This window comes from Neolamprologus brichardi, chromosome 18, assembly GCF_056152115.1.
Source record: "Neolamprologus brichardi isolate AB-2024 chromosome 18, ASM5615211v1, whole genome shotgun sequence".
NCBI lineage: Eukaryota > Metazoa > Chordata > Actinopteri > Cichliformes > Cichlidae > Neolamprologus > Neolamprologus brichardi.
Window position 1 is genome coordinate 10,456,624 of NC_142121.1, and position 15,016 is coordinate 10,471,639.

Sequence of the window (15,016 nt, forward strand, 5' to 3'; positions counted from 1 at the left end):
AAGCACCGTGAAATAAATCAGAAAATCAAAAAGTCCTTTGTGCCCATTTCTGTTTGCGTTTCCACCACGATCGCAAAACTGTGAAAATCAACTTAATTAGACTGATAGCAGATGAAAAAGCAACAGGTTTTCAACAGTTTTCCCCCAGTGGGTATCTGACAAGACCGAGACACAGTGGCATCCCACTGAGAACGCCTGTCTCCGCAGTAGGAGGTGATTGGGTCCTCTTACTTGTTAGTTACCAAATAAAAGTTAAGTTTTGTTTTTCTTTGCCATCTTTGTCAGCAGACGCTACTAATTCAGTCCCAGTAATTTTTAAAACAAGTTCAAGCAGCTTTCATATTACAGCTATTAAGTTAGATTTTCAGACTATAACTCTCTTTGATTTGTACACTAGAATATACGTGAATTGTAAACTGCATCTAAGGCAGGATTACAAACAGAGCAAACTAAGCAAATGCTCAGGAACCCACAACTCCAGGGGGACTCATAAGTCTGTCACCGATGATCGGTCCTGCATCCTTCGAGTTTGGCTCCAGTAAATGAGAGGAACTCAGACTGGAACCAAACTGTTTTAGTTTTGCTTCTTTCCATCAGCGCTTTGTGTAATTATCAAGCAGAAACCCGAGGAAAGAACTGTAAGACAGCGGCAAAATATCTTTGGTCTCAGTATGTCTTTAGCAGTTAACGAATCACTAAAGGCCGATCATTATTCACTGAGTGTTTTAAGACTTTTTTTTCTCTGCCCAATAGATGATGAGTTCGCTGTCAAAGAAAAATTGCTAGCTTTTAATTAGCTTTGAGAAATCAGTGAATTATTTTGGCTTTGGTTTCAGCTTTGGATTGGTGCTTATGTAGCACTTTTCTACTTAAGCTACATTCACTCATTCACACACACAGTGTAATAACTAGCATCCTCATATTTGTTGGATGCCCAAGGGCTTCTTCAATGTCCACACATGTGGACACTGGAGAAGCACTTCTGATTGGTAGATGAGCCCCCCACCTCCTGGGCCTCAGTCGCCTGTGACGACACAACTTTGGAGGTGTCTTAGTACTTAAAAAAAATGAAACTAGTATAGTTGTGCCACAGGGCCTCATATGAGATCACCCTAGCGCAGGGGTGGGCAATCTCAGTCCATGAGGGCCGGTGTCCCTGCAGGTTTTAGATGTGTCCTTGAACCAACACAGCTGATTTAAATGGCTAAATTAGCTCCTCAACATGTCCTGAAGTTCTCCAGAGGCCTGGTAACGAACTAATCATGTGATTCAGGTGTGTTGACCCAAGGTGAGATCTAAAACCTGCAGGGACACCGGCCCTCGTGGACTGAGATTGCCCACCCCTGCCCTAGCAATTACTGAGACTCAAACTGCATTTAAACGTGCATGAAGGGCATTGATAGGGCGAGAGGTGGGGTCAGTTCTTGACACTCTTTCATCTCCTTTTTTTAATCCATTCTAGTCACTCACACTTCCTGTCTCTTCATCTTCATCCACAGAAATAACAACTACAGCACTTCCCACCACCCCACTCGCATCTACGCCTCCCATGACCACATTTGGTGCGACCACCACGGCACCGATCACCAACCCCGGCACTACAGCAGTTATACAGTGTGAAGATGGACGGCTGGACTGCATCACTGAAACCGAGACCCCCGAATACGACGAAGGTAAACTACGGAAACTCTGTTCCTTTTAGTTCGCTCTCCATCTCGGTGTGTGTAGCGCTCGCCAAATTAAAATGCAAAGCAATAAAGGGTAAAAGGATTGAACGCGGAAATAAAAGCCTTTCTTCTTCCTTCCTTTAAATGTTATTGATTTAATTTCTGCTTTAATGAAGCCCAGTTGGAATTGGATCATGAGAAATTCTCCCTTATCTCCTCACTAGCTGCTACAGTTTTGACTGAATTGGTCTTTTTCTGTTCAGCTTTATTTATTTATTAGCTTTTCTTTAGCGCTGTCTGACCATCCTTGTTTCCGATTCTCCTTTATCCTCTCTTTTATTTACAGCCACATTAAGCATTAGGCCTCTTTTCTAGGATTTAAAAAGCTAAAGAAAAAAATCTAAAACCTTAAAGTTAAACTGTTTGGCTTGAATGCCTGGTACTAGTTTTTTATAAAAGCAGGTATGTTGTGTTTGTGCTGGCATCTGTGTGGGTGAGAAATCCCTCTCTGACCTTTGACCCCAAACTGACTGCCCCATCTGTCTTTCGCAGGAGGCACCACGTCCACCAACCCCATTATGGAGTTCATGCCAGGTGAGCATTTCCGCCCCAATCTGCTCCCATGTTTCCCCGTACAATGTGTTTCATTTAAAGCAAAGTTGAACCATTTTACAGGCAGCTGTAGATGTGAAAGCGCTGCTTTGCCAGATCGGTGCATTAATTCAGCCAATGGACCCATTATTCAGTGTCACTAACGGTACTGACCACGGTCGCGAAGAACAATGAAGCTGACCTCCATTAGAGTTAATAGCTTTTTCATGGCCCCACTTCACAAATGAACCTGACACTGCTGACCGCTGACACTAGTGGACTACAGAGAGAGACAGAACAGACACACGTGCTATTAGGTTATATATTTACAGAGAGAGAGAGAGTGAAAGAGAGAGCAAAGCTTTTTTTTTCGTCAGTGTTTTTCATCTTTGATGCCAGACCAGCTGTAGTCAAAAGACGATTATTTCCCTGTGTAGTAATTTGCACAGCACAGATCGCGGAGGCTTGAAGATGCACAACACCTGTAGGCAAGCTTAAATGCTGCGCCACATCTGCCAGCTAGATGCAACTGGAAGGCTATCAGCTGATCAGGATACCAGCTGAGCTTGTATTTGTAGCTCGTCTCTATGCTCAGTTTTTAAATGTAACACAAAAAATCTGTTTAATCAAAGTTTTCTTTACACTGTACACTGCTGTACACCAAAAATTAATAAATATATTGAAAAATCATAAAAGAAATAGTTAAAACTCAAGAATAGAACATTTTAAGCTATGCTGGACATATGGGTGGGGCATCCACTGCTTTTACTGGTACTGGATTCGCTAGTAGATTTCTATAGTCTGATTCTTGAGGTGCCATCGCTATATATTTCTCTGGGTTAAATCTTCTTACATCGATGAAAAGGTTTCTAAAGGTTTCAACAGCAAGGGGAAGGATAAAGGAAAGGAAAGAAGGAAAGAAAATAGGAAAAAAAAAGTCAAGATATTTGTGCAGAAATGTCATTTTTTTTCATGTTCCTTTCCCTGCAGATTTCTCTTAAACCCCACTGGAAACATTTAAATAGCGTTTTGTTATAAAGAAACAACTTAAAACTTTCTAAGCGTGTCAGAGGTTGAAATAAAACTGCACTTTACAGATGTGGAAACAACAGCAGAAAAGCGAGTGGCGTTAGACTCGTGAGATAGAAAAAACTGCAGGTGTTAAACATTGATGCACATGCATTTAAAGCCAACTGCAGCGCTCTGTTTTGGTCATTTATGGCTTTCTTTTCTGGGTGAACATTTTAGCACCACATCACAGTTCACCCTCCCTTGTGAGTACACCGAATTCAACTCATTTGGAGCAAACAGGCTGAGAAGAAGAGGAATGAATAGGCAGAAAGGTTTAAAAAATGGCAGCTCTGACGGGGGGGAAAAGAAATAAAGCGGGGGGGGGGAGGCTGGGTGAGGAGGATAAAGAGGCTAAAAGAGAAAGGGAGAGTGCAGGTAAAAGAGAGGAACAGAGGGAGGTGAAGTGAGAGCAGCGGAGGAAGAATAAAGGCCTCTTGGGTCTCAATTAGCTGAGCTGAAGCATCGCGTGAAGACAGCTTGGGGTTGCTGGGTGGTGGGTGGGTGGGTAAGGTGGGTATTACTGTGTAGCTCCATGGTCATCTCTGCATCCTATTAGCCTCTCAGAAACATGTCCACTGTTGAGAGATTTTTGCATTTATTTGGATGCTGCGGTGAAGCGATACTGCCCGTCGACTGCTGGCAGAGGCAGAGGAAAAAGGGAGGGTTTTTTCTGTTTGAGTTTTTAAGGGGGCCACATCCGTTGATGTTGGTGGCACCGCGCCCTGCTCCGTGGTCCCTCCACTCTTCGGTTTCTCTCTCCTAAAGTGCTGATCCCAAACATATGTACGTGCTTGGTACTGTTTTCTATCAGGGCTGACATCTTGCTGAGGATGTGGAGAAAAATGCCCTCCAGCGCTGCACATTGTACATACAGTCACAACGGTCTCTCTGTTTGTCTCACCACATCCCATCTGCACAAGCCTTTTGTAGGCTGCACAATTTATACTCGGAGAGCACACAACAGCAGGAACAGCTTCCTGATAGGAATGCTATGAGATTTGCTGTCCTTTTTTTCAGGCCATCTCCCCTTACCTCCTCCTGAATGACACTGATTGGTCAGTGAACACAGCACCAGATCGTAGCTGTACGCCTCTTCACTTAAAAACCTAAGCAGTTTGTCACATAGCATAGCAGCTTTTCAGGGACTTGATTCAGTTCTCAGGAAGGGTTTACAGGAGCAGATAGGAGCTGTTTACTTCAGTATTTGGTTTTTCAAATCAAGGGCTACTGTTTCCTTAAGGTTGTCTTTAAAGTGCTTGATGTACCAGCAAAGATAGAAATAAATATAGTTAAGACACGCTTCTTCCTGTTAAAAGGGAGTTTTTCCTTCCCACTGTCGCCAAAGTGCTTGCTCATAGGGGGTCATATGATTGTTGGGTTTTTTCTCTGTATGTATTATTGTAGGGCCTACCTTACAATATATATTGCCTTAGATTGAGGGACTGCTGTTGTAATTTGGCGCTATATAAATAAAATTGAATTGAATTAAATTGAATAGAGGACCTTCCAAGACTAGGGCTACGTCCACACGTACCCGGGTATTTTTGAAAACGCAGATTTTTCTATGCGTTTGCACCTTTCGTCCACACGTAAACGGCGTTTTTGGTCACTGAAAACAGAGATTTCTAAAAACTCCGGCCAGGGTGGAGATTTTCTAAAACTCTGTTTTTGCATTTAAGTGTGGACGAGAAAAACAGAGAAAACACAGAAAACGCAGTGTCAAAGGTGTGCGCATTTTTTGATGTCACACTGTGCGCCATGTTATTGTTTCGGTGAAATGAATTTCTACAATACTGTTAATTGTACTCTCTGCAGTGTTTAAATGCTTACATATACACACACAGTTACTGACCCTCCACACATACGACTCTGTTCTGCTTCTATGCCCCAGCTTTGTTTACTTTTTCCCACCGAGGCTTCTAGACTTCTGATTGGCCAACATTTCTGCACGGTTAGGAATATATCGCCACCTGTTGCTTTGGCATGTTCCTAGCAGCGTTTTCCTTCATTTCTGCGTTTACGTGTGGACGGGATTATTTTTTAAAACAAAAACGGAAAATCTCCGTTTTCAAAAATACCCGTGTACGTGTGGACGTAGACTAGGACTGAACTCACAAAAACTGTGATTACTAATAGCTGATTATTGATTACCGGGAAAATTTTCAGTTATATTTTGTAGATACGAGATTTTTAGGAGTGTTTTTGTGTCTCTTTGCTACAGCTTACTTGTGGTTCGCCTGTAACTTTGACTTCTCGTCGTTCTGCGGCTGGACCAGAGAGACCGGTACGGGAGCTGAGTGGATCATCCAGGCCAACGGGGCTCCCGCTGTCCACAGAGGACCACCCCTTGACCACATGGGTAGGTGATGAGTGCTTTTTTTTTTTTTCTCTCTTTCTTTGAACTAGTGGCACTCGACAGATGCTTTGGGAGAGTGCTCCGTAGCTCTCGATGTTACTGTGCATCTGCTGAAAAGTCTGTTGAAACCTCTTGTGCTAGAAATGGGAATATTTTCAACAAAGCTTTAAATAACACTACACAGTCCCCGTGCTGCTGTAAATTCACAACTCTGCCTTTTTTTCTGTTTAAAGAAATGAGGAAAAACATGCCTATGATGTAAAAAGAAATTCCCACTGGACACCCAACCTTGTTCTTGCTTTGAAGGACAAAAACTTTGTGAATATGGAAATATATCACAAAGCTAAGTAGGCCTGATGCTCTATGAGCTGTTATACACATGAAAAGGCTCAAGCCACTCACTCATGCCACAATGTTAAGTCCCTGTAAGGTCCGAAAGGACATATTTGGATAATAATTACTGTAATTATCTGTCCACCCTGTAAAGTGTATTTGGCAGAAGTCTAGGCAGAGATGCCCAAATTTCTTTGTTTTGGTCACCTTGCGAAGCGCAAACAACTGACCAACTGACCAAATGACCGTTATCCCAAGGTTGTGACCACACACCCTCAGAAGGAATCTCACTTTCACTGCTTGCATCCAAGAGCTTATTCTTTTGGTCACTACCAGCACCTTCTGGCCCCAGGTGTGGGTGGGAAAATAACTCAACCTCCCACCTCCAAAACGCTGAGATGAACTTCTGCACTTAAGGCAGTAACCCATCCATAAATATCAAAACTATACTCATGGAGCACAGCCGGCAAACATTTTCTGGATCTGAACTGACCCAACCTTCCCAATAAGGACCATTTCCTGGTGAGGGCAACATCTCTCACCGGGTTTTACAATGGAACAGTCCAGAGTGTTCACAGCTGAAAGCAGAGGATGTAATCATAAGCAGAATCAGAAGCATGCTGTTCTGCTGTAGCTTCCTGATGGGTTTGATGGAGAAGAGTTGTCAAAAATGGTCCAAATTGTTGTGCATGTCATCGTGTGCATACACAGTGAGAGTATTCTGGCTGCACCAACAAAATTGTTGCTTACTACTCACCAGAATGTTTGCCTGCAGCTTCTTCCTCTTCAAAAAAAATTATCTTCAAGTTGAAAGGTTGCTGTTATGAGACAGTGGAAGAAACCCAAAAATAGTAGCCATGTTTGAAAAAGATAAGAAGAGATGGAGTGAATTTAAATCAACTTATTTTTGTTTTGCTTTGTTTTTTAAGAACAAAAGATGCAATTGCATCTTGTGCTTTTTTCTAACAAAACATATGTTTGTATGGGCATATTTCAATGTTATGTGCTGTAATACAATTTGAAGAAGGAACGAACCGACTTGAAATCCTTGACTTTTAAAAGACGTATATCACTATAATTCATCAACATGTCTCGGCTCTCTGTCCTTCTCTCCATTCAAGCTTGATGGATGTGATGGATGTTTCTGTGGAGACGGGAGCAGCAGTAGCAGCAGCTCTGAAATGAATGATTTCACCTTGATTTCTTGACTTAACCAGATCACTAATAAAAAATGAGTATTTTCTGATGTCAAGTCAGATTTTTCTCCTGAAGCGAGAGCTCTTTGTTTTCACGAGAAAACCTTGTGAGGTCCTTGAATCTGATGTCTGTGGAGGTTTCGAAAGCTTGATGCTAAGCAGTATCACAGACATTATCAAGTACTCGCTTTATGAAAAGACAGTTAAATGTTTAGACAAACCACAAGGAAGGTAATCAGCTGAATGCAGTCAAATGAATGTACTGTAATGAAGGCTTGGGAGACTTATAAGTCCTTTATTGTCACACTGATGTTTGCGCTCAGTCATATTAAGGCGTGCATTCATTAAAGATGTATAGATATCAGCATATTTACATTCAGGGATGTATTTAAAAGAATAATATCAGCAGTAAGGCATTGGAAAAGCTTTCAGGAGTCCTCTAATGTCACAATCACCTCTTACCTTGTCTTCTGCTGCCCCCTGCAGGCCAACCTGGGAACTTCATTTACGTGCAGGTGACTGACTCGGACACACCGAGTAAAACTGGTGAAGATGAGGACAAAGAAGAGAAGGTGGCGAGGTTGGCCAGCCTGCCCATCACCTCTCCAGACTCTGACCTGTGCATGGCGTTCTGGTATCACATGGTTGGTGAACACGCAGGAGCGCTTCACATCAAACACAGGAAGGAGACAGAGGAGGGGCAGATCCTGTGGACGCTCAGTGGCCATCAGGGCAGTCGGTGGAGGGAGGGACGAGTTATACTGCCACACTCAAGCATCCCCTATCAGGTAATGTAAATCTGGATGTAATGACTCTTAAAATGACAGCAGGGAGAGATTGTAAATTCACTACTACTGATAACTATAAGACAAGTCAGTCCTAAGTCAGAACATTCTTTCCTTATAGGCTCACCATTAGGATGGATTTTCGGGGTTATTTTTGCCTTCATTATGTGCAAACAGAAAGTATGTTAAGGGCAGAGAAAGAAAGGTATGATTTGGAACAAAAGAATAAATTCTGGATGTTGGGATTACAGTTTGCACCGTAACAATTTAGCCAAAAAAAAAACAAAAAACAAAAAAACTTATATACAGCAAAGTTTCTGGATGATTAACCTTCTCTTTTTGTCGTCCTGTATGAGAAAATGCATGTGAAAGACTTGTGTTGTTTTTTGCAGGTGGTGGTGGAAGGCATCGCAGACCGACGCAGCTTAGGCTACATAGCTGTGGACAACATCCAGATCATGGATGGAGTCAGAGCTGAGGACTGCAAAGGTGTGTATTTCAATGTTACTTAACATCGTCATCATTGCTGTTTTGTGCTTTGCTTTTTCTGTGCGAGGCCAGTGTAGCTATGGTTGAGGTGTGGGATGGCCCAGTTAAATATGTGATCAGAATTTAAGAGTAAATATTTTAGTTTAGCCAAAAAAGTGGAATGTCACTACTGTGTGAATGTGCAGTATCCCTTGGTTTTTTTTTTTAGTCAGATCCATCCCTCATGGCCTGTTTAAAAGCACCAAGATGAAAAAAACTCTGCTCTTTATTTAGCAGGAAAAGTCCTTTTGTCCTTTTTCAGCAACTACAGTGAAAAAAGAACCGCTGTTGGTGGAAAAAAATAACCTACACTAACACATATCTTGTTCCAATAAATGCAAGAAATGGAACGAATCAGCGCTTTAAATATTAGCTCAACTTTGGTTAGTTTTTTGTCTAATACTCTTATTTTTGTCTGGGACATCATCCAAAATGTGTAAAAAGAAAGATATGAAATGCCAGCATCTGACAATATAAATTAAAAGTAGGCCTGCTTCTGCATTGTATGCAAACAGAGAATCTTTTTTTTATACTCCAGATCCCAAACCTCCTACATCTCCACCAACAGAGATCTTCATTCTGCGTAAGTATTGAATATAATATCTTGGTGCCCGGTAAATAAGTGCATGCCGTTTTTATTGGACATTTCTCCACTTTACATCATTGTCTCTGTCTCTGCAAAGTAGAATTGGTAAAGAAAAACATTCAGTCAATGCCAGAATAAGAATCAGACTTGTGTTAGCATGTTATTTTGTTTGGTTTTACTTATGTCAAAGAACTACATCTGTTGTTGTTTTTGTTTTTTCCTGATTAAAATTATTCATAACCATACTCCCATATACCAAATGAACAAGCTTATTCATTACTGTACTTCTGTAAATGTGATATTTATATAATAATTGTGGTCTTCAAGTAAGCAACCTCAGAAACTAAACAGTCCCAGATTTTACAAGAATATTTCAACATAATTCTAATGAAATTAATATGCGCAATATTCTCAGTCTCACATTTTCCTCTTCAGATATCTGTGGCCTTTCCATGTATCGCTATTATAATCTAAAATTTCAATAACACAAAATGCTGTCAATTGACAAAATAGCAAATAAATATTACGCTCCAGTAGATTCTGACATATCAGAAGTAGAAAACAGCCGAGTTTGATGATTTCTGCTTTCTGCTTCTGCTTTTTCGCCCACATCTGTAAATCTCCGTATGGAGAAGAAGGCAACTCTGATACATTTAGTCAGATCAGGAGCTAGTGTTTCTAATCCGATCGTTAAGTGATGACGTGACGAATCCTACTTCCGGGCCTAAAGTAGTCTGCGTTTAATATGGTTTTTGTGTTGCTAACATGTTTAATGTTTTGTATTTTCTTCTATTTAATCTCAAAAAGCTCGTAAAACAGTCAGTGATCACTGTTGACCTCCCTCGGCTTTTAATACCGCTAATCATTTATTTAAGCTCAGTTTTTAAAACCTTAGGATGTAACTACAGCCCAGCCCATGCAGCAGTATATGAATGACTAACCTCGTATTGTGGATGGATTATCTCAGTTGTTCTCCTGGCTGAAGTTTGGTCCTTTTACAGCATCCTGCCATGCGATTACATTTGTTCCTGACCACCGAGAACACTCACGTTAACTTTTATCAAGTGGAAAAAAAGTTAGCTTGTTTATATTATGCTAACATAGCTGTGTCGCTAGCGGTCACGTAGCACATCATTATATACCAGCTAGCCAAACTTCAGTAACCCTACAAACGTCACTGCTGTTTAGTTTTCTGTCTTCATTTATGTTGGAAGTGATAACAGAGCTGTACGTTTTAATTTGTTTCCAAAACCCCGCAGTCAGGATATGCTATATTATATTTAGATAGAAGCTAGCGAGCTAACTTCCTGCTAACTTCTAACTCCGTTAAATGTCATAAATTCCGTTTTCATGGATGCCTGGATGTTAAACTCAATTGTTACACCTGGTAGAGCAGAACGCTGAGCATTTTATTAAAGAAGAAAGACTTTAGACAGTTTTTCAACTCTCAGTAATGCCATAGTGATCGTTTGATATATGGACCTGCAGCGGAGTTTAGGCCCAGACACGGCTAGTGACGTCAGACTTTACGACCGGATTGGGAGTGTGGCTGCTCCTCTCTATCAACCCAACAAATTGTGTATATAATTTCTTCAGAGATATTGTTAATAACAGCAGGATGCAGCAAACCACAACCTTAGTGCATAGCTAAAAGCTAAGATTTTATTTTTATGTTGACCAGGAATAAAGAAATAATTAGCAAGGCAGTGACATATAGGTCACAGGGGGGAATTTTCACCATCCCTCTTGGCAAATATGCATATTTTTCCCATGGTAATCGGAAGACTTGGGTCAGAGACCACTCGAATTGGGTGAATGGGTCCAGCAGATTCAACACATTCCAGGAAAGACCTCCGAGATCTCTGTCCAAAAGAGTGCAGTCCTAGAAACAACAAAAATACTATAAGGACCCTCAAGCTCCTTAAGCCTCTAGTAAAGGACCCGCACATGCATCTTGATGATAAACAACAAGACGTACACATGAATATATATTTGCAGCTTCCTCCCTGGTTATAACATAGTAAGAATACTATAAGTTTAGTAGCCATCGAAGTTACATCAGCTTTCCCTACATAAATCTAAGAAAGGAGATCCAAACTCAATAAAATTATGAACATTTACACTTGATATATTAATTATTCAGTTATCAGGCACAATGAGGCAGCTATTAACCTAGTAAACAAGAGTCAACCTCTTTTAGGGCTTTCCAACCAAAAAAATTAAATTAAAAAAATGTCTTTCATTAAAAATTAAGAATTCAGAGTTTAGGACAATCAGGGACTAGATTTAGGATCATTTGAGAGACACATTTTAAAACTTTCCATCCACTGAAGTGACTTTTTTGACGTTACATTTGACACTAGCATCAGGTCAGGATCTGTTTCTATTGTGAATATTTTAAATGGAATCTTTTTTTAATCTTTTGCAGCCATGGACACCTACTCACAAGAAAACAGTCCACTTGGCAGCCCAGGAAACATGCTGAAGACCCTGGACCCGATCCTCATCACAATCATTGCCATGTCAGCTCTGGGTGTCTTCCTGGGCGCCATCTGCGGTGTTGTCCTGTACTGTGCCTGCTCACAGGGCAGCATGACAGACAGGAACTTATCTGCCCTTGAAAACTATAACTTTGAGCTGGTAGATGGTGTGAAACTAAAGAAGGACAAGATAAATGGACAGACTAACTACTCAGAGGCGTGAGTTAGAAATGGGGACGGAGCTGCAGTTGCTCCGCAGGGACACGTTCGATGCAGCCAATCAAGAAAGTGGAACACAGGGCTGAAGCCACCAATGGGACGGCAGGGTGGGCTGAAAAGTGAGCCGATGTAATTTTATTTCTCAGGAGCAGCAGTGGAAGGGACTCACCTATAGGGGGCACTGTGTATAAAGAATCTGTACAGCAAAAAAAAAAAAAGAGAAAAAAGAAGAAAACTAAGGATTCTATTTGTTTTTCGGCGTGCTTTGTTGATTTCATGTAATCACATGCTGGTGTTGAGACCAATTCAGATGAAAGTATTATTTGGAAAGATAAAATCTGTTGTTTTTTTTGTTTTCGTTTGTTTGTTTTCTTGGTTTTTTGTTTTGTTTTTTTCCTCTTTTGTTGTTTCAGATGTCATTGTTACACAGAACAGGCAGACTATTTGAAATATGCTATTGTGATATCTGGCTCTTGTTGGCCGTATGTCCCCGTCCCCATGTGTGCATGAAAGTGTTTATGAGTGTGTGTGTGTGTGTCACATTCATACACATCTGTATATAAGGTGTGTATGGGTAGTAGTCTGACTGTAGAGGTGTGTATCATTACAGTCATGTTTGTGTACATGATCAGCATGCATCTGTGTGTGTGTGTGTGTGTGTGTGTGTGTGTGTGTGTGTGTGTGTGAGCGTCTGTGTGTGTGAGTGTGTGTGTGTGTGTGTGTGTATGTGTGAAAAGCGGGGACCCGTCCCTGCCTGTTGACCTGCGTCTAGTTCCGACAGTGCCTTTTTTTTTTTCCTCCAGTTTTTCTGTTGCCTTTTTTTCTGCTGGTTGTTTTCCCATCAGCTAATGTCCCATCTGGGGTTCCTACACGGATGTGAAAAAAAATGGAAAAAAATAACGTTTCCACATTGTGATAATAAACCTACAAACTTTTTAATGTTGTAGTGTGTTGTCAAATATCACATGTGTTGGTGTAGCTCTGTAGATCCTCATGCCTCAATGACAGTGGCACTGACACACTTTTAAAATCTAGGCGACATTTAGGAAAACTTGTGAAATCTATGGAATTTTCCAGATGGAAAATGTGTAGGAGCCCCGAATGCCTCATTTTCACGACACATCCACCATATTGTACATAGGTTTTAATATATTTGAGCGCCCTCTTTATAGAGAAAGACACCAGTGCTGCAGCATCCTTTCTATGCTGAAAGAAATGTCACTGTTTATCATTTGGATTTTGATAATGTATAGAAAAACAAAGAGATACAGGCCTGTTGTTTTTGTGGTTTTTGAATTTAATTGTTCCCTGGTTTTCACTTATGTTTTTACAGACATGGAAATGAGGTTAAGGAGAAAAGCATCAGATATGCCTTGAAAGAAGAGATGATGGATTTTTTTGTACAGGGTACCCTCAGTACCATAAAGATGCTGACAACAAGTTGAAGATGGATTGTTAAGATTATTTTTGAACGCCACTGGCACACAATGAGACTGCTAGAGCTTTAAGCAGAAGGGTGCCCAGTGGTCTGGGAGTGGTCTCTTTCAGTCTCTTTAGGGTCTAACAGCATCTATTATTGAGCAGACAGGTTTCATTTTCAAATAGGACTGAATAATTAAGAACAGCTGGAAATTTCAAATTGTTTTCACTTTAAAAAAAAACTTAAAATGAGTTTATTTTGTGAGATTTGGTTTTGTATTTCTATTTCATGTGGTTTGTACTTGGTCTTTAATTTGCTCGAGCATTTTAATGCCTTATTTACTGTAAACCATAGTAAACCTTTACACCTACCAACTTTGGTGTTTGTGAAATATAAAGTCAGGGTATTTATCTTCGAAAACTGGTTAAAAACTAAGAACAGCAAGTGTTCTACAAAGACGGCTTTGTTGTGCTTTAGCTTTTTAGCTGAACTTGTTGTTATATGGGTCTCTTCTTCAAAACACCATAAAAAGAAAATGTTGGTGAAGACTTTTTACTACTCTCTAACTATCTGACAACCTCCAACAGATGTTTGTTTTAAATGGGAACATTCTGACTTATTGCTCAAAACTGCACAAAACTTATTGAAACCCAGTAGTGTGGTTGACTGACATTTTGCCTTGTTTATTTCCTGTTTTTACTGCACCATGAGTGGTAACTCTACCTATTTTTAATGTAGCATTATGAGACATCACCCAGCTCAAACTGAGAAGTGCTCACCTAAGTATCAGTTCTCCATCTTTAACTGTCTTTTCTCTGTAGCCATTCAGTAAGCATCCACAATCAAATAAAGTGTGCTGACTGTTGAGGCATTCATGCTTTATTCTTCCACGTAACTCTTCATCTTCTTGCTAAAGTTTTACCTGTACATTCATAACAGGAAAAATAACCAGACAATATATCCTCCCCCTTTAAACTTACAAGGATGCTGCAGCACTCAACGTGAAAACAAATGTTGCACTGATATATTTAAAAAATAAATAAATAATCTATGTGTTTATGATGTTGATTTGCAAAAAGAGAGGAAGGAGGGAAGAGAGGACAGTGTTATTGTTGCTTCTTTTTAACACGGTTTCAGAAGACTACGTTATAATTCTGAAATGTACAATTTACAGAGATGTTTTTCATTCTTGAAAAAGCTTATATGCGTCTCTTTGAAAAGTAACAATTTTATTTACTTGGTATAATATCACCTTGTGTTTTTGTACTGTCACTGATGTACGTGCCAATGTTTTATTTTTTTTCTTTGTATGACAAAAAAAAATGTTTTATTTTCAGTACCGTTTTCTGTAATTTTGCTGTCTCAAATCTAGAAAAAGAAAGGAAATGAGGAAGTTAAAAAAAAACATTGGAAAGCAGTGAGGCCTTACGTGACTAATAGTATTGTTTGTACTTTGACTTTCTGGTCAACACTCAGACTCATCTGTCTCTGTTGTCTCAGACTCTCATCATTGACTATTACATTCCAAAGAATTGGATCAAATAAATGTTTTAATTAAAAGCTGAGCTGCTTTTTCTTTCTATCATCAAAGATATATTTTCTATTCATTACATAAAGCTTTATTTCTATTTAAAAGGGTTTTCACTGCAGCAATTTTGTCATATGCAGATGTTACTTTAAAATATTTTGGCATCACTATGTGACAAGGACCGGATACCTCAGATGATGGAAAATCCTCGGTTAACACAGTGTTTCTCCTTACTTTTTAACTTTGTCTGGGAGAC

The 15,016-nt window shown here is 40.1% G+C and overlaps 1 protein-coding gene across 1 annotated transcript in view; it reads left to right on the forward strand.

The window, feature by feature from the left end:
- Window positions 1-14,792, forward strand: part of LOC102779545 (neuropilin-1a-like) — a 104,927-nt gene extending 90,135 nt beyond the window's left edge. The window contains exons 12-18 of the mRNA XM_087831757.1: window positions 1,500-1,673; window positions 2,220-2,261; window positions 5,551-5,688; window positions 7,701-8,002; window positions 8,392-8,488; window positions 9,066-9,110; window positions 11,542-14,792. Of these exons, the coding sequence (XP_087687883.1) occupies window positions 1,500-1,673; window positions 2,220-2,261; window positions 5,551-5,688; window positions 7,701-8,002; window positions 8,392-8,488; window positions 9,066-9,110; window positions 11,542-11,816 (1,073 nt within the window). The 3' untranslated portion in view covers window positions 11,817-14,792. The remainder of the gene's footprint in view (window positions 1-1,499; window positions 1,674-2,219; window positions 2,262-5,550; window positions 5,689-7,700; window positions 8,003-8,391; window positions 8,489-9,065; window positions 9,111-11,541) is intronic.
- Window positions 14,793-15,016: the final 224 nt, after the last annotated feature.